This window comes from Branchiostoma lanceolatum, chromosome 13 (genome assembly GCF_035083965.1).
Source record: "Branchiostoma lanceolatum isolate klBraLanc5 chromosome 13, klBraLanc5.hap2, whole genome shotgun sequence".
Taxonomy (NCBI): domain Eukaryota; kingdom Metazoa; phylum Chordata; class Leptocardii; order Amphioxiformes; family Branchiostomatidae; genus Branchiostoma; species Branchiostoma lanceolatum.
In genome coordinates, this window is record NC_089734.1 from 11,992,503 (window position 1) to 12,018,016 (window position 25,514).

At 39.6% G+C, this 25,514-nt stretch overlaps 1 protein-coding gene across 4 annotated transcripts in view; it reads right to left on the reverse strand.

The window, feature by feature from the left end:
• Nucleotides 1–479: 479 nt before the first annotated feature.
• Nucleotides 480–25,514, reverse strand: part of LOC136446791 (transmembrane protein 198-like) — a 42,550-nt gene continuing 17,515 nt past the window's right edge. The window contains exons 1-6 of one of the 4 annotated variants that reach the window (XM_066445365.1): nucleotides 16,175–16,347; nucleotides 8,589–8,825; nucleotides 4,990–5,565; nucleotides 2,893–2,994; nucleotides 1,506–1,660; nucleotides 480–885 (exon numbers count right to left, since the gene is read on the reverse strand). In XM_066445365.1, the coding sequence (XP_066301462.1) occupies nucleotides 724–885; nucleotides 1,506–1,660; nucleotides 2,893–2,994; nucleotides 4,990–5,565; nucleotides 8,589–8,769 (1,176 nt within the window). In that variant the 5' untranslated portion in view covers nucleotides 8,770–8,825; nucleotides 16,175–16,347 and the 3' untranslated portion in view covers nucleotides 480–723. Of the gene's footprint in view, nucleotides 886–1,505; nucleotides 1,661–2,892; nucleotides 2,995–4,989; nucleotides 5,566–8,588; nucleotides 8,826–14,319; nucleotides 14,343–16,174; nucleotides 16,348–25,514 lie in introns of those variants that run through there. The other 3 variants (XM_066445367.1, XM_066445364.1, XM_066445368.1) reach the window with 3 other exon arrangements.

Here is a 25,514-nt window from a genome sequence, read left to right on the forward strand (position 1 = left end):
TGGTTTCTATGACTTTGAGTAGGCTACTTTCAGTCCACAAGACTGGTTTCACTAACACGGACTAATTTTCAGATTTTGTCATCACAGCTTTAAGTGCAGGGTACTTGAGTATATATTTTTTTCATCACCATCTGTTCTTAAATCTCATGATGTTCTTAAAGAATGTTGACACAATCAAAGTTAAGAATTTCCCAGTAATCTCAAGATTTTCACAGATGAAATCTACCAGGTTCTGAAAATGATCTACCGGTATATACAGCTGAGGATTACCTTTATCCAATCAGGATCTTGTTCATCTACACATCTTGAACTCAATAAATGAGAAGTTGTATGGGTCTGATTTTTTACATCAAACTTTGCCGGCAGGTAACTTTTCTCTGCCTTTACATGTAGGACGGCTTTTTAGCAACTTTGTTTGCAAAGTAGCAGGTGACGTTTTTCATTGCAGTAGACACTTACGCAGGTAAGTCATGAGCAAACAGGTCTTTCTATATATACTAAGAATTTTAGTAACTGCCTTTCTCTGCTCATCCTTTTAGACAAAAGATTAACCTTTCTCCCCTGATCTAGAGATTTGTTGCAGTCGTCTCTTTTCACCCCTATTTTGAAAGTGGACAGTGCCAGTTTACTGCCTCTTCGTTCTCAATCTCAGGCAATGTCCACTACAAAATAGGGGTGCTAAGAAGGTCATTGTGACGGTGGGTGTTGATCCGTAGGGGTTGGTTACACGGCCACGACGGGCGCGGACGGCGTGACGTTGGCGCCACGTACTGGGGTGTACGTTTCCAGCTGGGCTGGTGGAGTTTCCGGGTCGATGGAGGTCGGTGTCTGCGATGTGGGGGTCTGCGGACCAGGGGACTTGTTCTGTAGGCTCTGCAGGTAGTTCTAGAGTAATAGATAAGATAATCATTAAGATTAGCATTGTGACTAGTACATGTATACATTTCTCTTGTTCTCCTGGATTGGGTACAAAAAGAAAATTTTTACATGTACTACATCGATACAGTCAGAAATAATAAGTACAATAAAAAGAGAGCTTTAATTTTACATCATATATAAATAAATACATGTCTAGATTAACATGTAAATTATTTGAGAATTTTCTAAATTCATCATCGTTGTGAATAAGGACCCTCTTCATTAGCATTATATATATGTAGGCCTTGGGGGTAACAAGTCATGTGATGCCTGCAAAACAGGTGTATTCTGGTGAAGTTAGGGCATTTTATAGTAATTATACACACTTCTAGATACAGATACTGACAGATGAAGGCTTGGGGAGACCTTTCCTACGTTTTTCCCCTATGTAGTATAGCTAGCCTCCTCCACATGCCTGTGAATCTGGTCTGATACACAGAAGGGAGGTTATACCAGTTGACTTTAAAGAATCATTAATCTCCAAGCAAATCTATCTGTAGCAAGGCAGTATCAAAAGGGCCAACTTGTACCAAAAGCCACCGGTTGGCCCTTGGCGTTTACAGAATCACAGTTGGAGAAGATTTTACCTGCGTGATGATATCACCATGGAAACGTCGGACGGGTCTGTAGAGGTCCTGGTACTGGCGGTATCTCTCCTCCATCATGTGTCGCTGGCGCACGCGGGCGTCCTGCTGGCGTATCCTGTACAGGTGCACGCGCCGCTTCTTCCTGCTGATCACAACTACAGGCACAGGGAGACGGACAGGTGTCAATCATCATCAATTAACAACTCATCTATGATTCTGAATCAAAGTTTGAACCGAAACTGCCAACACAAAAATTGGACTTTTCAACTGATCAATTCCAGTCTTTATCAAGGAATTAACAATACACCGCTTCTGTGACGTCATGCTTTTTAATTTTATCTTATTTCAATTTTTAATATATTATGATTTTTTTAAATGTAAAAAAACAATTTTAATCTTAATTTTCTAAATATTTCAATTTTTCTACATTTTTTTAGTGACATCATGTTGTGCAGATAGAACATGTGACTTGCTCATTCCTTGACAAAGACTGGAGTTGATCTGTCGAAAATTTGGGTAAGTCCATTTTTAGTGCTTGCAATAACAGCTCAACTTTGATTCAGAAGGACTTCTACCAAAACAGATGAACTTTCAAGTGAACTCATCTATGAGTCTGTCAGTCAGGAGGTTGTGTTAGTCTTTGCCCAATGCAAAGGTTAAGGATGCAGAAGTTTAGTAGCTGATAACTAGATCAGGCAATAGACCAGAGAAATGCACATCGCCCATGCATCACCTTATACGGGGTAGACCAGTTGATATGATTTTGAGGATGGAATCTTCACGAAAAATTCAACAAGGCTATCTTAATTTCTCTATTTTTGGTCACAACATATCTTATTAAACACAGAACAGCACTAATTTAGAAGTCTTGTAAAAAAATCAGAATAATGTTTGCCACAAAACCATTCATAATTTCAGATCAACTGGTCTAACTCCCACATACACAATCCATGAAGTTTATGTTTAACACCACCTTCAGAGATAGAGCGATCTGCATGAATATAGGAGAGGCCTTGTAGAATGCAGTTCCATGTGCAGAGATCGCATGCTTCAAGATCAAGTAGCAAGCATTCAGAGAAGATGCTTAATTCTCTTGCCTGTTCCACTTAGTATTTACCATAAAATCATCACACTTTTTTTTAGTGAAAACCTTTAAATTTCAAACGTTTTTTCCATTTGGTTCAAGTATGATCAAAAGCTGTTGTCTTCCCATTTTTTTTACTGTATACTTACAAGTTTTCAAACTTGATGAACCAAAGGAGGTTTTGAACAAAATGTGTGACAATCCTTTCAGTGGAACAGACTAAAAACTACAGGTATAGCCAACACCACCAGGGATACTGAGTTCACCTCCGAGTGCAAGAGTCACAACTTCACGTCAACATACCCACTACGTCACGCTGTTGCCGACTATTTTCAACTACATCGTCCCCCTCCTGTGAGGGTTCCCGCGTTTCCGTGCGCGAGTAATGCCTGCGAGATCGTGAGGCTATTATGGGATAGACGGAGGGAGAACTACATTGTCAGTATAAGATATGGTATTGGGGTAATAAGGATACAGTCAAACCTGCCTAGGCGACCACGTTTTCAACGCGACCACCTGGCCATGGCGACCGCTTTTTCTCGGTCCCGAAAATTTTCCCCATAGGCACAAGCATTAAGCTGCCTGCCCAAGGCGACCACCCGTCCAACGCGACCGCGACCGCCACGAATTGGGACCGCACAGAGCACAATCCCTGCCCATGGCGGCCGCCTCATTTTCAAGCGTGTGGTGACATCAGATCATTTTGCTGTCGGATTTCACGGAAATGTTTTCAAGACTTTGAAGGACAAAAATATATGGAATAGCAATCTTATAGCATCGATTCCTCCATGAAGTGTTTTGATAAAACATTCCCCCTATAAACATTGTAAAGACAAATGTTTGTGACGTTGTTGTGCCTATCGCCGTAATCTTAATATAGTTTACCGCAAACTCAGTTCGGTTTAAACTCAATGTTCAAAACGAATACGTAGTGCATGGCGTCAAAAAGTTAGATTTCACAGAAATTACTATCTATTTCTTGTATTTTCAACAAAAATGTGTCTTACTAAATTCCGCCGAAAAATGACTTCGCGGCCGGCAAAACATTGGGCGAGAAATGTTGTTCCTTGGTCCCGACGCCATCTTGGATTTGGCTTGGCCCGGATTTGGCGTACCGCTGACCTTTCTAAAACACGATGCTTTTGTGTATGAACATTTACGACTACTCTTGTTATTGATGAAAATTAATATTCTAATTTTCTTTTTATTTCCAAGAATATCACAAATCTTTATTGGACGCTGTGCGTTCTGCTGCACTGACTTACCTTTCGATGCGGTCGCACAGAGCTTGGCGGTGTGGCGCGGCGCGACGAAATCACACCGTTCCGTTTTCATCTTTAGTTGTAAGATCGAAAACTTTTTGCCCCTTTTATCCAGCGGTCGGCGCCCAAAAAAGGCTTGGGCCAGCAGATGTTTTCTACAGATTTGTCTTTGGCCTTAAATCTTTGATGATGTGCGTGTGTGTGTGTACTATTAAATGTAACGTGTGAATGCGGGAGGGGGCTGCGAGATCATCGAGGCAACCATTTGCATGTTTTGTAGTCAAAATTATGACGAAAATTTGTATACGATGTAGTGGTATACAATTATTACAACGATAACGGAAAATGTAATTTTTGTAGGATCTTTCTGTCAATGAGAATGGTGGGGGTCATGCTGTCTAAATTCACACAATTTTCCATCCATTTACGTACTGTATTTGAAAACCTCGCCCTGGAAACATGTGAGTGGAATCCTTTTCATGGCGACCACCTGTCCATGGCGACCGTTTTTGCTCGGTCCGCCAGCTGGTCGCCTTGGGCAGGTTTGACTGTAGTTGGTATTTGTCTATGTTAGTATATATTTTATTCAATGACTCCATGACTTCATATTGGCCATGTTTTTCAATCTCATGAGCTTTTAATCTTCGGCAATGTATCAAAGTTAGGGAAATTTGGGGTTAAGATCTAAGCTCTAAAAACATACATATGAGAAATATGAAAAACAAGTTTAAGTCAGTGTATTGATGCTTGTTTATCTATATTCTCAAATGCCTTCAGTTTTCTTGACTCTCAATATCTTCCTAGAAGTAAACCATACATGTTAAGTTTCAAGATAGAACAATAACCTTTTTATTTTTGCCGTCTTTTAAGCATTTACTATTTTTTTCGAGTTTGAGAAAAAAACAAATGGTGTCGGGAAAGGTTGCCCCTCCTACCCTATCCAAAAAAAGACAAAAAATCCGGACCTTCCTGGTGGTCAAAGTTCCTGCTGGTCACTCTGTGCTTTCTTTTCAAAAGCAAATTTAGCATTTTCTTTCATCTTTTTGTATATTTTCAGTTCTTTCCATCTCCCTTCCCTTAAAACAGTCTCCAATATAATCTATAATGTATATTGGACAAAAAAAAGCAAATTTCTGACCTTCTTGGTGGTCAAAGTTCCTGCCGGTCACTCTGTGCTGCACGACCACGCCGATGACCATCAGTACCGGCCAGATGGACAGGATGACCCAGGAGTACCAGCACACGGGCTCCGACAGGGCCGCCATGAAGCGCTCCCACACGTACTGCACCATGATGAAGTGTTCCACGAAGTAGTCCACGCACACCGTCATGATGGCGCCGCCGAACACCGACGTGGCCAGGATGGTGCACGACTTCTGCCACTGCAGCGTCAGCACTGCGAACAGGATCCCCACCCCGAAGATGATCCCCACGGGGATCCAGACCGTGGGGGGGTGGTAGAACGCCTCCAGGACGATCAGGAGAGCGGCGGAGAGGAACATCCCCAGGGTGAACCCCGTCATGAAGAGCCCGACTGCATTTATAAGCATCGTGACTAGTCCGCAAAGAACGCCGATTCCGATAGCGATCCCCGCGCTGGCTTCCACGCTCAGGTACGTGGTGTAGAAACGTTCCTCGTTACACAGCATGAAGACGATGACAGAACCAAAGATGAAGCCCGTCAGGAACATGACGGCCTTAAAGCAGCGGTAACCTAGGTAACAGGACGGAAATACAAGTAAATTAAAGAATCACATTTGTACACAATCAAGAGGCCAAATGTACATGTTAGAGACAATTTTTTTGTTGTAATCTTGAACCCATACCAAGTTCCCAGACCTCATATAAAACATCACCAACAAATATATGATAAAATCAACCACTAAAATGTCACGATATCATTGCTTTGCATGTAAAGTGTAGGCCCTTCAAGAAGCATGGTAGAAATTGTATGCAGTTTGCCCATGCCACGCTAGGTGCATGATTGCCCTATGTCACAATGATGGAAAACCCTTTAAAAATTACTGTCCTGCAATCTAGTTTAAGATTTTCTAAAGGATCTGATTACTTTCTTTTCATCGCAAACTGCACAAGATAAAAATCCATAAATAGATAGAGCTATCTTCTTAACAAAGCCGCTAATCAATACTCTAGCCGTGATTACAAAAAAAACGGTACGTCCTTGGAAGAGACAACAGAGAAAGGTTCATGTCAGGTTATGTATGGAAATGTGGCTCTGATTTTAGGTCCCTGAAACCTTGAAACTTATTGGCTCTGCTGCTACAGGGCTGTTTCTGACAGCTCTCATTTTCTCCGCCAATCTGCCCAACAGCACTGGAGTCTCACGGGCCATGAATGTTTGAATAGATGGCTGGAAAAAGCTGGCATCCTTACACCAAAGGTTCTAGAAAACCCATACATGTATATTGACAATCCTTCTTCTATCTCTATAGGTATTACTGTAGTATTACTTTCTAGTCCTTTTATCCACCAATCTCCATTCTAACATAATCCGGGCTCGTTCAAGTGATAATACTGGTTCATGGCGAAAGGAAAGATTTTGCCTTTAGCAAATTAGCCGTCTTTCGTCCCCATCCCAACCCTTTTATGTATTCAAAGTTTAACTAATATAATTAAGGTTTTATGTGAAGAATATTCTTAGTTCCTATGCTGTCTGACATGCTTCAAAAGATACAACAGTTCTTGAATTCTGGAAATTATATCTTGTCAGATCAACTTTACAAATGGCTTTTTCAGTATGTAATAGGCAATCAATTTTTGGCCATTTGATAATGGGGAAAGAGAATCCCTCAGTGGTCCATGTCCTGACCTCTAGGAAAGGTCAAGTCAGGTGACCCATAGCCAGGTCACAAAGGTCCCCCTGTTAACCCAAGGTCACCTTGATGGACAGTTCTGTCAAGTTATGAATATTAGACGAGAAAACTAAGAAAATGAGAAGCCATATTTCATGGCATACAATGTACGATCTGTTCAACTTTTTTTCTGCATAACTACATGTTCATGAGGACGACCTGAACTGAACTGAACATGTTCAACAAAACCAGGTCTTGTCATGATATATGAAAGTTAGAGATCAACATTTTTCATTTTGTGTATCACCTGAAATTGATGACTTGCAGGGTTCAATATGGATTGTACTGAAGAATTGTGGTGTGTCCAATCTTTGTGTTGGAAATAGTTTAACCTTTTTATCATACTGTATACCAACACAGATGAACTTTCATCCAAATAATTTTGCATTGCTGTAATGCAATTTCTTGGCATCATATAGATTTCTAATGTTACTAGTCTGTCTTCTGCATTGTACACATCCCTAATGAATAATGCAGACATGTTTAATATGTCATGATTCCGATGTTGAAGTTTCTCCTATTGGCACAAGTACAGCTATCTCTGAACCAGACTCTCCCCTTGGCACCTACTCACTCAATCTGAGCTCATCAAACTTCATCGTGTCTTTCAAAGTAATCTCTGCCTTTACAGACACGAAATCCTGTCTGGGATACGTGCCTGGAGTCGAATTGTATCTGAACAATCATCGAATGAAAGAAAATCTGGCCGACATCCAGATTCCAATTGGATATTTTTTTTGGCTCTGCCAAGTTATGATTATGCTTACATCAGCATTTGTTTGGGGTTGGTTGGGCTGTGAACAGGATAAGTCAAAAGTCATGAGTAAATCCCAACGGTATTTTTCCTGGCGTTACGGAAGAAGCCAATGAATCGAGGAATAGATGAGGTTGCCGAAACACATTTATGTCATCAGTGGAGTGTACCTAACAGCTTTAGAGTCAAATGCTGTAAATGCAGAAATGTTTGCAGGAATCTAATTTTGTGGTAGGGAGAAAATGGAGTGTTTGCGGTGGTTTTAAGTTCGCAGTAAAGAGTTCACCGCGAAAACCGCGAACATAAAACCATTGCTAACATTTCTGCATTTACAGTATACGGGTTGGAATGCCAGTGCTTTGAGCATATTCATAGAAACTCAGGGTAGATTCGTAAAATTATAAAAGTTTGCTAGCAGCCTCTTCAAAATCCAAGAATTTAACCCAAACACTTACAGCACTTCCTCATATTTCAGAATTACTCTGTCAGATACTGCGTTATGCTACTACATGCCTGCCAGTGTGAATGCTCGTCCGTATAAAAGCGGTGACACCAGCATTTCAAGACTGTCCTTTCACGCTAACCGGATTGCCTTATCGCACATCAACACGAGGTAACCTTCCGCCCTCCCATCTCGCAGATTAACTGGTTTATCAGCTCTCCAACCTGTGTCAGCAGTAATTCCATTACTTTCCGTTGTTGACAGGGAGGTTCTGGCTATAGATTCTCTGTATGGCTAGCTTTCCTGACAGCTAGGCATTAACCATAAGTTTGTTTGCAAATGTTCAAAATTTATGTAGCAAATTTTGTACAAGGAGAACATTCGTATTTTGTTCCAGTACATCTTGTAAAGATAACATTGTATAGTCTACAACATTGTAAAATGGTGTGACTTTGAGATTTTGGACATTGTAAATTAGAAACTTTTAGTCGACTATGATGATGATAAGTTGGAAGCTGTTTGTCCATTGTGTCACCTTGCTTAAAAATAATTCTGAACCCTGCTTTAACAAATTCTATTTGCTGTTTTCTGATCTTAAAGCTAATCCATATACAAATTCCCTTCACAAATTTAACATTATTTGGCTTAAACCCAAATGTTATACTCACCAAAGAAGCAGTATACAATGCCAAAGAGGAAGCACATCCCACATATAACGGAGGTAGCGATGTCGTAATCGTACGTCAGCGTATCGCATCTCGTGATGTTTCCGCTGAAGGTGTCGGTCGGCGAAACGGTGGAGCCCGTCCGCATCATCGTTGTCAGGACGTTTTCTGGTGACGTCGCCATGGTTACAGCTCGGGTCAAAGGTCTCTCAATTCTAGGACTACAGCATCACAAGCAACCTGTAGAAGAGGAAAGAGGAAAAAAAGATATTTAGTACAATAAATTCATCAATTTTTGCATGGACTTGATATTGCGGTAACAGGGAAGGAGGTTTTTGCTGTGTTTTAAGTTCACGGTTGAAACAATTCTAGACAGTAATAATAAATTGGAAAAGTATATTTGCAGTATCAGGAGAGGTCACCATGAAAACCACAAAAATAAAATCACCGCAAAAATTTCAAAACTTACAGTATATAAAATCATTAGAAAACAGTGCTTCAGCAGAGTATAGTTCACATACATGTACATCATGTCCCCTAATCATTATACCATTTTCCTTGTCACTAGGCAAGGTACATGTAGGCAATTGAACCTTACCAGTTAGGAGGAATATATTAGGCAATCAGCCAATCATATATCTCTGTCTCTAAACTAATTTCTGTCAGCACAATATTGATGTGTTTTCAAACCTGTGTTCTTAACTGATTTACACTATCGCAAGACCTTTCTGACTACCCCACAACTCAACTCCACCATTTTCTTATCCCTGGGAGCAACCCGACATAAATAAGCCACTAAGCAACCAACCGCAAGAAGCTACGATGAAAGAAAAATGGTAAATCACGTTTTCTGCTTGAAAGCTTCAGCCCTTTCATTTCCACAGCCATTATTGTGATATCCTGCGACCGTTAGTCATGGCCAACTGTAAGCTTGCCGATATTGAAAGCTGATGACAAACAGTTTGGAGTCAGAAAATGGAAGCCAAATTCTTTGAGCTACAAGAAGACAGCAGTACAAAGAAACAGTTGTTGCAAAGTAGTGCTACAATGCAAGCACTGATGTAGAAAATAATCTTTGTGATGTCTTTTATTCCAAGATCATGGTAAACCATAGTGTTTAGTGCCTGAACAATCAAACACATGTTTCACATGTTGATGTGGTACAAATACAATGCTTTGTGATGTGTTTCAAACAAAAGGAAAACCCGATTGATCCCCCTTTAAAGGAAACGCCACAAGTAATTTTGTGCCTGCGGATATAGATAGGAAGGACAAAAGCCAACACACATTTAGTGACTCACTATGATCTAGTCATTCATATAGAATACCATGTTTGGAAGAACTAATGGGAGCATACAAAAAAGGTGGTATAGCTACCACTATTTAACACTTATCTACATTTGTATAGGCAATGAAAGGAACAATTTGCTGGTTATATAAATCTTGCTTTATGCTGTGTCCTTGGTACACACTGGTCAATACATCAGAGTAAATCCTAGTGAAGAAATATGACCTGGGCCAAATCAGTCAGCACCTTGGATCCATAAATCGTAATGTTGACGAGACTGACAATCTGTATTCTTCCATTACCCCAATCTGTATTCAGGTGCTGACATGGTTTTAAGTTAAACCTGGATTCAGAAACCACTCAAGGGACTGAGGAAAAATGGTTGCTGAGGACAGGGTGGGGTTAACTATGTAAAAATGGACGGGACTGTTTTTATGTGGCTTGTGACTGGAGGTGGTTGCCTGTGCCAGGGTATTTGGACGGTCAGGTTTGATCTCGAAATATTCACAGTGATTTTATTTTTGCAGTTTTCAGGACACCGGGGTTATAATTTTTTTCGCTACAGCATTGTTTCAACAGCCAACTTAAAACACAACAAAAACCTCCTTTCCAATCATACTGTAAATTAAATCCTAACGAAAATAAATGAATTTACAGTAAGCAATCTTTCTCAAATGGATCCAAGTTCCCTCTACTGCTAAAGGTGGCACTTTCATGATGCTGGAAGGATATTTCACACTAGTCATCTGCTTTAAACCCACGCCGCATTTACGCACGGGTAAAGCCTCGAGTGAAAGCGTCAAAGAAGCCTGGCGCCATCTTACAGCGGTATTATGGCCTCCAAAGTTGATTTTGAATCCTGGTAAGTAAGAAATATAGGCAGTATTACGTGTCGGTGGAGGAGTTTTATTTCCAGCGGCACTTTGAGTGAATAATGGAAAAGATTCCATTACAGAAATGGTGGTAGAGGATAACCGTTCAGCACCTGGGACAGACACCATGGACATTTTCTGGGCGTACAGGTTTTGACAAGAGGGGTATCAGAGGGGTTTGCATACAAAACAGGTCAAATTACATCTTGTGATGTTATGAAAATGGTGTAGCATGGCCAGGAAAGCTTGATTCTACGGGATACATCCAAGGGACTCCAAACTTGGTGCAAGAGAAAAATACATGGTGTAACTTCTTGTCAAAATGATGTAGAAATGGCATAAAAACTTCACATACCATTGACAACCTAAAGATCATGCAAGGTCACAAAAAGGGCAAATCTATCTTAATTTCAATGATCACTTTATAAAATATTAGGATAAAAGCGTTTTAACACAAAGTTGACAGCAAGAAATTAGATAAAAACTAAAAAAAAGAGAAACAAACTTGTGAGCACTGTTAAAAAAATATTAAAAAATTGGCACCACATTCGTACACCTCCACAAGCATTCTGACCTGTCCCCCCAGACAGATCACAAATATGTGGCATCAGTTGTAATTTCCTGTGTGTTGAACGTGTTGAGAGAAACCATTTGTTTCAGCAGACACCAGACCTCCCAATGGGAGGACCATTAGACAGGTGACATTTCTATGTGGTCGCATCACACCCAAGCTATATCATGTCTTACACACCAAGCAATTCATCTTCAGGTTTTCCAAGCCCTCTTACTTAAAATTCAAAGTCTCAAAGGTCGACAGTGTAATCAAAAGTCAGAATGCCTTGAGGGCATTTTTCTCTGCAATTCAGGAAGCATCTTGGAAAGATATTTCTATGTGGTGGTATCAAATTTTTAAAATGTTAACATTCAGTTGCTGAAAGATTTAACTTCTAGGTCTCCAAGCTTTTTTACTCATGAGAAAAATTTCACAGAATATTCAAATGATGATATACCTTGAGGATGTTTTCCCTCTTACTGTCAAGAAGCATATTTCAGTAGTATAGAGAGACTATAGAGTTACATGTCTACATGTATGTCATCTTTTAGTTGCCGATCAATTAATCTTATGGTCTCAAAGCAGAAAACTTTAAAGTCAGACCGACTCTGACGGCATCTTCAGTCATGTCAGTATACCTTGAGGACAGATTCCTTCAAAAGTGAGGAGACAAATTTCCGTCAATAGTCTCTCCTACAAATTGATAAAATCTAGCTATGAGTGCAATAATATTTCTTATCTACCATATCGAATTTAGTTTGAAGTTGGGTAATATACGCCGTTTCCATCTCTAATTTTTTTTCCATCCCACTCACTGTTTGGGAGCCCATGTTGGTTATTTCTGTTGTTAAATCTGTCATTTCAAGCTGACGAAAATACATTTTCATTAACTTTATCTCACGAAGTTCAGATTTCTTCATGGATGGGGGGAAATTTTTGTCCTTACCAACAACCAATTTTCTATCCCAGGACGAAGGGACAGGTCGATATAGCCCCAATACAAGTATATCAAACATGTATGTCCTTTTCCCCTGACTATTAGAAGGCATATCTAACACTCACCGCAACTGAACGCAACTGAATTTTAAAAAGTATGACATCATAGACCTAAGCGGGACAACATGCTTCATCAATAAAAGATGTCCCCTATCCCGGTAATTTCAGTGACCTCATCCTTGTTCATAAGGAAAGGGAGGGCTAGAATCTGAATGGTTGACAGTTCAGGTATGGTATTGCTGTCTACATGTTCATGAACATGTATCAAGAAATAAGATATGTTCATCAATCCGCCCCAAATTTTCATTCCAATTATTTCTCTTGTCAGAACCAAGGTTATCACAAAATTCTGTCAGCATCCTACATACATTGTATGTAATACATTATATCATATCTTCTACAGACATATCTACAAAGCTTTTGGGCAGACATATGCTGCATTGCAGGGAACATAAAATTGATGACCTGTGTCATCACTGCTATCACAAATTTCCAGGATCATCACCTTTTGATCCACCTTCCAATCGATAATGGTGAGATTCTCTGTTTTGAATATTAAGCAGGGCACATCAAAACAGTTGCAAACCATACGCAAGTTTCCCTTGAATAAAACGTAAGGTTTTGAAACAAAAACGGTAATGTAAGAATCAGCACACAAAGAAGCAAGCAACTGAAATCTATAACATTGCATTTCGTGAACTTCCAAGATGTCAAGATATCCAACAGGCCCATGGCAAGGTTATATATTACCATAGGATACAGCTATGACATGCAATAAATACAAGCTCAATCTGCTTAATTTTAAACCAATAGAAATCTAGCACTAACCCGGTGACATCCCCTGCATTCATCAACTCAGGATGCTGTCACTAACATTGATCTGGAACGTTGCCTCGAATCAATGGGAAATGTCAAGCTAATTTTCGTAAAGGTGAGGCCATCCTTTGAGGTAAAACTCAGGGGTATCTTCAAGCCCTGGGATGAGCCGCTGTGGGTACCAATGTCTTTGTCAAGGTCATTGGCGTATCAATTATTAAAGCTATATTTCACGTGCAACAAAGACAGGGAATATGACGTCTGTGCTCTTGACAGTTCAGCCTCTCTCGATACCGCAATTTTGCTGGCAACAGAAAACCATTCAGTACGCTGATTACACAAGGTAGAGAAAGTCTTGTGATGGCAGTTAGCTAATTTGCATGTTTCGTACAGTCTGCTAAGAAAGAGAGTTGTTTAACTTGCTAAACTAAAGGACAGATAGAAGTTTAGAACACAAAATACACACATAAGAGTTCAAAGAATAGCTTCCATTCTCAGACACTGAGCTAACTGCACACCAAACTTTCTGCTTTTGACCATTCCCCCATATCTCCTTCTACTCTGCATTGTTAAACAGCTGGCATGTTTACAAAACCTAGACACTGACATTCACATTTCCACCTATGGTCTACACAGCAGTAAGCCATACAAAACTCAGACGTGTTGTGTAGGTTTAGTCTAGAAAGACAAACGGAAAGACCAGTAAGCAAGCCCACCTGTGTTCCTGTTCTTGCAAGCTGATGAAACAGTCCCCTATAATGTTTTCTGGACATGTCATCTCCACCCTACTTTCTACCTTCCTGGGGCAATTCTAAATAGCACTTACCGTACATTATTGAATATTTTCTAGGGCATGCATCTGATCGATACACAGGCATGGCAATCAGAGCAATTTAGAATACGAAGATGACAAGGTTCCTGGTGGATTTCTCTGGATACTGGGGCAGTATATTGATCTATCCGAGTATCCAGTAGGGCCAGCCACACATACTAGAAGCACATCATGTTGATTCTAGGATGAGGATTACCTTTGAAGTGGCTTACTTAAATAGCTTTGTGTCACGTTACCACAGTTTTACGTTGCTAACATCATAACCAATAAAAATTTGGTAACAGAACGGTATCTCGCAAGACAGAAAGATTAACACATATATTTTTCAAATATCTAAATTCTTAAGTAACAAAATTTTCATATGACTTTGTTCATACCTTTCTAGATCATAACTTTCCACCAAGTGTAGCTCAGTTGTTAGTTGTTACATACGGTACCAAATGTGAGTCCAACATTTGCGTCACATGCGCAAAACAAGCAAACCCCCCCACGCACCTTTAAACCACTGTCTAAAGTCTAACAACACCTCCTAGAAACAATTCTATTCATATTTGCTGCACTTTGTCAACATAGACTTGTTGGAGCTAGGTTCAAAGGGACAACGGCGGACAGAACAAACAGTTGGACGATTAGTGGGAAACTGATGCTGACGTTTGTGTAGACTTGAACAACCTTATCAGCGGTTACCACAGTAGCAATGGGGAAGTTTGGTATTTGAGTTTGGCCAAGTGTTGTTAAACTAAAAATACAACACTCCAACTTACTATAATTTTTCAAACAAGTCTCAGATAGGGTATGAACTGGGCAGGTTTGGACCAGATCCATAAATTTTGTAATTTTGGGAGAAACAGGGCTAATTTTAACATAAGGGTCCTTTAGTGGAGCTTTGCATTCTTGTTTGCTCATGTCTTAACCTTAAGCCTTAAGGTAGCTGTTTGCCACCAAATTTTATTGCTTAAAATTATGGGGTTAGGCAGAATGGAGAAGATTAAATGTACCTCCACAAAATATTTCATTTTATTACCTTCACAGAGAAGGTTATTCCATTTTACATTCCCCTTGAGAGAAACGTTTACACACACAATGTTTAAGAATTACAACTTATGTCAAGTGTAATAATACATTCCTATGAATTCCATGAATGTCTTCTTTCACCATATTCATCAAAATCCTGTGTTTTTTCTTGCATTAAGGCAGCTGTGTGCCAAGATAAGTCATTACTATTCCAGCCATGTAGGCATCAGACCTCTGGAATGAACTGAAATTCCAGAGGCAAGTCAAGGGAATACTGGAAAAAATGACTTCTTTCTTCTGATCAAGGAAAGCGTAACCAAGCCAAGGCCATTAATAAGCTGGGAGACAAGCTGATACTGGTTGAAAAGCTCTAACCTTTAACTTTGATATCATTATCGGCATACTCGATGAGCTGGGTTGGTGCCTTGGTGGTCTATAGAATATTATAATATCCAATATTACCTTTCATTACTTTTTGGTCACAAGATATTTTCTACCTACTAGTATATAGGAGACAGAATTTTGAATTACAGCAACCGAAGAATCAGTAGCAAAGCTGAAAATTCATCAAGTTTTTTAATTTTGAGCATAAAAACTAAAATTCTTGCTAACTGAACCTACTCGTCATGCAAAGAGACCAAAATGTAGCCTTAAAACAATGATATCTCCTGAGAAAAGATATAATTTATCTACAAGCTTTTGTTTCTAAAAGAATCTAGCCTATGTAGGTATTGAATATCTAAGATGTATGATCTGTTCTTGCTAGGCATGCAGCTCGGAATAACAATGTCCTCATTTGAATCTGCCCAAAGTGCACTTGACAACTGTATGAACATGACCTTATTACTGCCAAACTGATTCCATTTGAACAGATCCTGTCAGGCATAATTGATGTCCTTGAACAGTTGCATGCCAAGACGCTCAATACTAATGTGTGGTCCACTGTCAAATAAGGCAAAACCTTCAAATTTAGGGACTGTGAAAACAACACCACATGATACTAGCACACAATACATGTCAAATTCCTTTCATGAACCACAGTTGCCATTTTTGTATCACAATTTGCATACCATTTTGTGATTGATACCTTTGGTGATTAATTACCCATTTTTGTATCACAATTTACAAACCGTTTTGTGACTACTACCTTTGGTGATAAATTACCTACTTTTATCATAAGGGCTATTAAATCTACATCAGTATGCAAATACAACTCACCATTATTTTCTGGGTACATGTACTAGTTCACTCCACTGTCCGAAACATCATCTCTTTCTTGTCTATATCTGAACCCCCGTGACCAGACACGGCAGCGAAATATGCAAGACACGGAAAGCGAAGTTCACATTCAAGGCAGCACAACGTCGCCCCACTCTGTCACAGTGATGGGCACATGACTCCAACAGCAAACATGTTGAGTGGTGTACCAAGGGTCAGTCTGGGAGCACTGATGTTGTTATGTTTAAACTCTCCTTACATCTGTATTTAGCAAACTTGTCACACCCTCTATGTCACACCATAGCTTGGCAGAGTTCCAATTCGTTCAGTAATGGCTGTACCAGGAAAATGCGAAATCGGGGAAGCCTTTATCTGAAGTATGCTAAACTTAGAACCCGACCGTCTTCCCTCAGCCAATCAGGAGCAGGGATTTCTTGTGACTAAATCCACATAGTAGGGTCCCCCAAGTGCCAGGGGTGTACTAACTAACCTGTCAATCAGACTATCAAGGAGACGCCCATGCACTAACCAACCTGTCAGTCAGACTAACACAGAGACACCACCGTTCAGAAGGAAACCAAAGGGATTACAAGACAGCCTTGTCCATATACCAGTTTATGCAACTTCAAACAACAACAATTTCCGAAACACCGTGACTACATGAAAGAAGGGAAAAACAAGGAATTTCTCATACTTATTGATCATTTCCAGTTCTAAAACAGTCTACAACATCTAAACTTTCGACAAAGTCATGGCAAATAAACTGAAGGAAAATGGCAGTCATTTTCAAAAACAGTCTACAAATCACAATCTGAAGTTTCAACAAACTCATGGCAAATATAGTGAAAGTATCTGGGGGTTAACAAAATCAGTTTGATCTTGACATCTGCACAATGAACAACAGAATCAAACTTAACGGTTTAGATCAAGACGGGTTGAACTCACTTGAAGCTGGATTTTACAGTCTGGCACTCTTATGTTAGAACTTAGTACAAGGAAATTGTCACAAAGAGATGATACAGCCACAGGTCTAGGATGATTTTCAGTCAATTCGCATGATTTATTGAGTCGCCGGGGTTGCCAACTTTAGTCCCGGACTTGACTGCTGTGATGGTAGGTGACTGGACTGTCGTGATGATCGGGGGCCGGAAAGAACTGTAAGAACTGACTCCCAAACATGTTGAAACTGAAAGAGGCCATCTCGGCTTCAGGAGCCTGCCAAGTGAAATCCTGACTGAGAGAGCACAAAACGCACACTGAAAGAGCCAGAGGTAAAATTCTAGCAACCAGATTGGATAAAATCATCACATGATACTTCTCCACCAGGGCCTGACCCAGACAACCTGCCCTAGAAGGTGTCAGTTTTTCTTATTCAATTTTGGCGTCAGCAATTTGAATGACAGAAACAGGCTGGATTGTTTTCTTTTAATTATGCAGCAACACTTACATTGGTCCCACTAAGGTCAGAGGTGCTAGAAGATTCGTCATGGTCTGGCCATGGAAGCTTCTACTTTATAACTTCCTTCCTTTGGCTTTTTGCTACAAACACCTTCACATCAACAAAAACGTTTGATATATATATATTTGTATTATATGCTTCGGAAAGACAGTCGGGTTCTAAAATAGATAGGACCCGGGAACTGTATGACTATGTGGTTTTAGCACTGCTCCGACCACCCTCGGGAGTTTGTTGGCATCCCTCGGGCTTCGCCCTCGGGAGCCAACAAACTCCTCGGGTGGGCGGAGCAGTGCTAAAACCACATAGTCATACAGTTCCCGGGTCCTATCTATTACCAGGCTCTCCTGTCAGAAGCAATCTCCTCTTTGATGATATCTAAATTGCAACTGTATATATCAACTGCCAGCTTATATGTGTCCTTGCCTCTGGCAAAGGCAAGTTGACTTTAATCTTCTGTTTTATTTCAAATGTCACGGGTAGGTCGGACCTTGAAGGTTAAAAAAGAAAAAAAGTACAAGGTAATTCACTTAAATATCTTTTAGAAGCAAAACTTATTCAAAAATACCAGTTAATCTTGATGACAGAATTTCAATCCTCCCAATGCAAAATATTCCAATAACAAATGTGTATTTCAAATTTTTCTCCTTATCTGGTATATGTTTAAGTTAACATTAACCTTCTCCCTGCAGCCTCACCCCATAACCAATACAAATTTGGTGCCAAAAAGCTACATTAGCAGACTGAAGGTTGCATGGAACATTCTAGATGCTACAATGTAATACTGATAGTGATCATGCTTTTAGGGATATACTGTAACACATTAGATGTACTTACTCACTTGGTACTTGATAAGGTCTCCTCAGCATTAGATGTACAAGGGACAAATGTCTATGAGAAATGTGGTGAGGTTCAAAGGGCTATCTAAACTTTCTCGAGACTTCTTGAAAGTTGTTGTTACGCCACATACTAATCTGTCTAAATACCTGTCTTGGGGCACTTCCGAAGTTCTTATCCTCTTATCCCTTGCTGAAGGAATGTCAAGCTGTTTGGGAAGGACTGAAGGACAGACATGTGAAAACACTACATATCCAGAGGACACAACTGCTGGAGTGCGTGTTGGGTTCTTGTTGAGTACTCTCAACAGCTGTGACAGTACCCTGGGGTAAGAATAACCACACAGATTTCATGTTGGCTGGATCAAGGACTTTCTGGACTCCGTAAACCCTGAAATGTTTGCAGTGGCTTTATTTTCGCAGGGACCTCTCCATCACAAACTTATAATACTGTGAATACGCATGTCAACATGCTACTAGTAATACAGAATTTTGAATTCTATAAACTGAGAACTTAAAACACAGCGAAAAGTTCATTTACCCCTCTACCTCTGGAAATTAAGTCAAAATCCGTGCATAAATAAATGAACTTACAGTATAACATGCACGTATAGGGCTGTTGGCCTCATTCTTTGCAAGTTTGCCTTGACTTTTCATAATGATATAGGCATGACTGTCATACAAGCCTCTAGTGGTATCAAAATGGTATGAGGTACACGAGTTTAGTACATGCAAGAGATATTATAGATGGCAAGCATTGGGGATGAACCAGGAAGTATGTTAGGGGTATTTTTGCAGTTTTCATGATGCTGCTAATACTTACATGTATGTATTTTTGTGCTACATAGTGTTTCTACTGCTAACTTAAAACACAGCGAAAACATCCTTTTCATTTCTATGACGAAATCAAATCCCTGCGAAGATAAATAGATTTACAACATTCACTTGTTTCTATTTTCTTCAGTCCAGTCAGGGTGCTTCGCAAACCCATAATTACTTGGGTGATAACTGACAATATTGAAATTATGCCACTGATTTAATCCTCAAAATCTAAATAATACAGCATAAAAATCTTTACAGCAAGATGCTAAATGACATTCTAGACCATCCCAGAACAAAATATTTACAGAGCGTGACTTTAGCAGTAAGAAATATTCTGCTCCGGGCACGTTAATGTTTCTTTCCGTATTCCTCACACCTTGGTCTTCAAAGATGAATGGGAGGCCGCGGCCATAACTGTCCCCGTCGTTATCTGCAATAGCAGTCTTCTGATAGCTGTACACTAAATTTCCTGCAATGTAGTCCATCTACAGTAATGGGCAGGTCACTCCCATAGTACATGTGATTCTTTAGGCTAGGCACAGATAAAGCAATTCTTTGTTTTATACTATAAAGTATAGATATCAACGAAATAAAAAATAAAAAAAAGCAATCTGGGATACTAATGTCCCTATATCTCAACTGGTAGCAGCCTAACTGTTGAGCTCCTGGTTCCAATTAGTTGTTAATTGGGAGACCCGGTTCAATCCTGGGCAGGACATCTCTGTTGGGGCTGCGCTCATATTTCGGAAGGGGCATAAAATGGGGGTGCAGTGTTCGAGGAGGTGCCTCGAGAACGTTTAAGGGAATGGGCTAGCAACCCTTCCCTGTAAAAATATACCGTTACTGAAACAGCAAGGAAACTTGCTGCCCTATGTGCCACTAGGCAAGGGTCTGAACCAATGAACGGACAATCTGGGATAGAAAGGAAACTAAATCATACAATATACATGGATCAAAATGATCCTAACTTTTTTTCCACAATAATTTGCAACACAAGAAGCATCGTAACTTCCCAAAGCAAATCAAGAAATGTGCAGTAAAAAAGAAGATTAGCTGACACTAAAGCTGTCCTCCTTAATGAAGAATTGATGTTAAACTTCTCTCCACTGATGTCGGTTACGATCACTTGACGACCGTTACCCAGCCTTCTTCAAGTCGTAAACGTTGGAAATGATTCCCAGCCCATTTGTTTTGAAATAGAAGAAAATCAGCCTTCTATTCTTATCACGTTGAGAAGTGCTAAAGGTTTAGAGAAAGTTCAGATCAAAGAAAGGCCATGCTAGCTTCATTAAGTAATTTTTGGGCTGTATTCATGAAATATACAAATACTTTAGGCCACACCAATTCATTGCTTGGTTCTTTGACATTTTAAAATAAAAATTTAGCCACTTAAAAGATGAAAACAAATGACTGTGAGGAAAACTTGACCCTCACTTTATTCAATCCAATATTTATCTTGAATCAAAATCTGTTGTTTCTAAATTCCTTACATGCATTGAAATTTTACCTAGATGTTGCAAATGGATATTCCATGCTCTGGGAGGCATCAGATTTTACATTTAAGCTGACAGCATTACTTTATACGCAAAATACAAGTATAAGGAATATATCTTGGCTGTGCTGATACGATTTTTCATTTTCAACTCATGTGCAAAGGCACCTGCATCATCAAGAGGCTGACCCAGAAAGCTTTCATTCCAATATCCTTGAATCAGAGATCTTCATATTTTCTAGCATTTGCAAGGATATGAGTGCATTGAACCCTGTACAGAAAGCTCTTAGCTGACTCATAATTTTTTCATAGATAATCCAAATTGCACAAGCTGTTTTTGGAATAGAAGAAAGAGCCCAAAGGCGTGACAGTTTAAAATTCCCATTACCTGAGTACTACCCCCCTGGAAGCATCTTACTGGGCCATTATATTACACATCTATCTCAGTTTCATTTACAGCAGTTGACAATTCTGACATGACATATCCCATAAAAGAAGAGTGCAAACACACCCACAAGGCCAAATGCCTGCAAAGTTATTCATCTGATCCAGGTTTCATTTTCAAAACCCTTACATTTCCTCAGGGAGTTGCAGGTAACATTTCAAAGTAATATAAAAATTCCAGAAAGGGACTTGCCCTTGTAAGAGGGATGATGGATCTTCAAACCGTGTTGCTAGGGCAACCGAGCCTCGGGTATTACGAATCCTCCCCTGGTGATGTAATGGGTGTGTGATTAGCATACGCTACAGGTATGAAGCCTCGCTGAGTCTCTGCCTTCTGCAAATGTTGAAATTATCGTGGTGGTTTAATGTTCACTGTTTTTATTACCTCTTCACCGCAAGCTTAAAACCACTGTGAAAATGCTTGTTATGTCTTCTGCCCACCTATCCCATGGTTAATTAAATCCCCGCTAACTTAAAGGCCTTTGCAGAACTAGGTGCAGGCAAAGCTTTTCTACCATATCCAAGGACATCTTTGTAGGATCAGTATAAGTAAAAAGGCCTTTAATTTTATCCCACCTCCTGTGAGAGACGTACTGGATCAAGTAAACCAAAAATAGCTGTCACACCAAGAAAATGTGATACATTACCCTAAATTCATTTCTTTTTGTGGCAATTTAATTTTGCATGTCTTTTTGTGATGTTTTAAGTTCTTGGTTGAAACAATTATGTAGTGCAGTTGGTAGTTATAATATAATGGAAAGTCATATTTTCAATGTCATGATTTTGCAATGAAAAGGTTACTGTGAAAACTGAAAATAAAACGACTGCGAATATTTCAAGATTTACAGTATTACATGTTTCCCGGTACAGGATATAGTACATGTAGCATACTTCTTTCTTGGAAACCAAGATCATATCGAGATAAATCATTATCTTTCTTCCCTGCCTATCCGTCTTCGACCTAAAAATTGGCTCCCCTGGCGACTTGTTTTCATTACGACCTGGCATTAGTCCAATATTTCTTATCACCTAGTTTGCTGCCCTATTAATCCATTGAAGAGGTATGGTTCAAATATCCACCTCACTGAAGAATTATTACTTATTGATTTTCTTCATCCAGAAATAAGGCTGTAAGACTGTTTGCAATATGCCAGCTTGCAAAAAGCAAAGTCTATCTAATTTTCAATGAAGATTTACAAGTTATCAAAAAACCTATGGCATTGGTGACACTGGGAAACAAAACTGGGTTCCTTTCTTTATTTCTATCTTTAAATTCATAGAAGTCTGCTCCTTTATAAACTACTACATGTATTAGCTTCAACATACCTCTTCACTGATTGGTCAATCAGAGTTTTGTAATTTAGTATGATAGCTCATATTTGATTGGCTAATGACAAGGATATAATCTCTATGAATGTATTCTTTGTTTGTCTGCCTCATGTTGATTGGCTAATTGGTCCATTTCATCCCAATAATGTGTCCTCCATGGTGATTGGTCCATTCCAAGACCATAAATCCTCATAACCATCAGGGATGTTTCCATCATTAACATTGTGGCATCTCCACTTCACAAGTGGTTTTATGACACATATTCATTATGATAATCTAACAGGCCGTGTAAAATCAACTACATGTTTTACAGAGACCAGTTTCCTTTTATTTTGTAAGTAGTCTCAGGGTGGCATCTTCATAATTAGCACAATTTTTTATCACAATTTCTAGACTGTCTTCTGACAGTCAACACCGGTAAGTAATTCAAACAAACATCCACGTCATAATCATATATTACATATTCAGAGCATAATTGACATCATTGGCACATCCACAGCTATGAATGAATCTATAAATGTATCATATTCAACACCTCTTTAAATGTACAGCAAGTTATATAATCTCCTGTGCTCAATTCCTCATGTCCTCTTGTAAAAATATGCTATTAGGTAAAGACCAACAATTTTTTTTCAAACAGTATCAGCCATTACAATATATGTATAACAGCTCTTTCCACAGCAAAATCCTGCAGCTAGGTAATAAAAATAGAATTATTGTATTTCACAAGTAGACATCCAGGTGAAAAAATATCACGCAAAAAGGAAGCACAAAATGGGAAACCAAAGCCAAACTCAAGAAGAATCTATGCAATATACAGAGTAATGGACACAATCTTTCCAGCAGGCATTCTGCAAAAGACAACACCTGGCCATCTCATAACCAGATTTCATGTACAAACCAACCTCAGCTTACAGCTGCGACATTTCTACATAATGGCTCCAATATCTACGCCACCCAACCTCCGTCCTGCATAAAATCGCTTCATCCACGACACTATCGATCTTGTCAGACTTACCTCCGACGATTTTTCTCACTTGGAATGAGACAGTGCGTGCTTTCCGCTATGAGATTCCGCTTACCGACGGAACCAGAGACACGATTCCTCCGTGCCTCAGCTGCAACTGTTCCCAACCCATCTCCGAGACATTACCATAAATATAGGCTCATTTGGATGCAGGAGGCAAACCCTTGCATCACTGCTATCACAGGCAGACTGCAGCCAGCCCTTACATACATCCAACCAATAGCAGGCACACATCAGGCATTGGCAATACCTTAACGTGTTTCTCAGGAATATGATGTGATTTTGTTAGATAAAAATTGAAAGGAACAAAAAGATACTGCCCAATAAAATTAGACAAAAAAATAGCCATACTCCTCAATGAAGAATTGATCCAAGATCTCTGAGTTAATTGAGTTAAAGTTACGATGACAATGGCCATTTATTACCAGGTTGTAACTGTCGATAGGAAAATAAGATTCTTGTATCATAACCCAAATGGCATTTACCTGGCCGACGTTTCCGTAATTGTCCATGGTGATTCTCAGCCTACTTTTATATTATTCAGCCTGTATGATTTTCTTCTGTGTCCCACTAACACTAACATTTAAAAAAATCAAATCTTGATCCACATTCATTAAGCAATTGGTACAGTCCTAAGTGAGCATGCTTAATAACCTTAAGTAGTCCAAATGAACCATACCTGTGCCAATTTGATGCACGGAGGCACGCACAGGGTAATAAATGTTAATTGGCTAACTACATTAAGTACAGTGATGATAGACATTAGTATGAGCAAAAAGAGCCAGGCAAAAGAAGAGACCTCAACCTCAGGGAGGTGAGGTGTTGATGACATAAAATTTTTTGGAGAGGCGCAATATTTTCGCATTTTGACCCAACAGGATTGATCTTTTTCAGTGGAACATCTCTGATGCATTTTAACCTGGATATCATCCTTGCTGGTTTTTCACAGCTCCCATACTCTCTGCTTAGCCACTGAAAACTAACTGTGATGGCACCCAGGCTAGATTCATTTTATAGTCTGATACACAATGAATTTCAAGAAGCCAACCCTCCATGTATATTGTTATGTTGCTCTACCCACAAATATCTCTCTAGGTAGCATTGCATTACAAGGCAAAAAATTTGGCATTCACAGCTTGCCTGAAAGCAATAAAAATTCTAGTCATGATGTTGACTGTATTCCTCACACTGGGACTTCAAACAGATGTGGCAGGCTAATCATAGGGACCAGTCCAGAAAATGTACTTATTCCTCAGGCAAAAACATTAATGCCAAGATGGGAAATTTGCACATTCAGTTTACGTCAAAGGTATCCAAGGGAACTACTGATGGCTATCTTATCTGCGAGTGAAGATATCTGCAGTTTTCTCTCACTTCATATCAGTAAGCTTGCCGATTCTGCGAGCTCATAAGGCCATTTTCAGCCAGAATACACCCGGCGTCGTACAGTCGTCCTCTTGATCATTTTGTGATTTTTAGGAAACAGCCAACATTCGCAGGTCTCCGAGCCCCCTCCAATATAACAAGGTAGATTTTCAGGCAAAAAATACTCTCAATTCACCGGCGACTTTGAAATTTGTCTATCTTCTAATGATCAACAAATTCGGACAGTGGTCATTAATAATATGATGACAGGTTTACCGACTGCATTTAAAAAATGAGACAAGTGGGCCTCTTATTGCTGCTTATGGATAATAGATTTCTTACTATTTGCAAATGAATCATATCCAAAACAGGAGGTGTAATCTGACGGTGTGAGCTTCATTGGAATTCCACTCACTACCTTACTCCATCTCTCATACATGCCTCATTAGTGGAGATTACTGATAGTATGACTGTTAAGTAGACAGCGCTTTGAAAGTGCAAACCAGCATGACTGTTTCCTCGACAAGATTTACCATCTTTTAATCTGCAATTTGTAAGGAAGCTGCTGG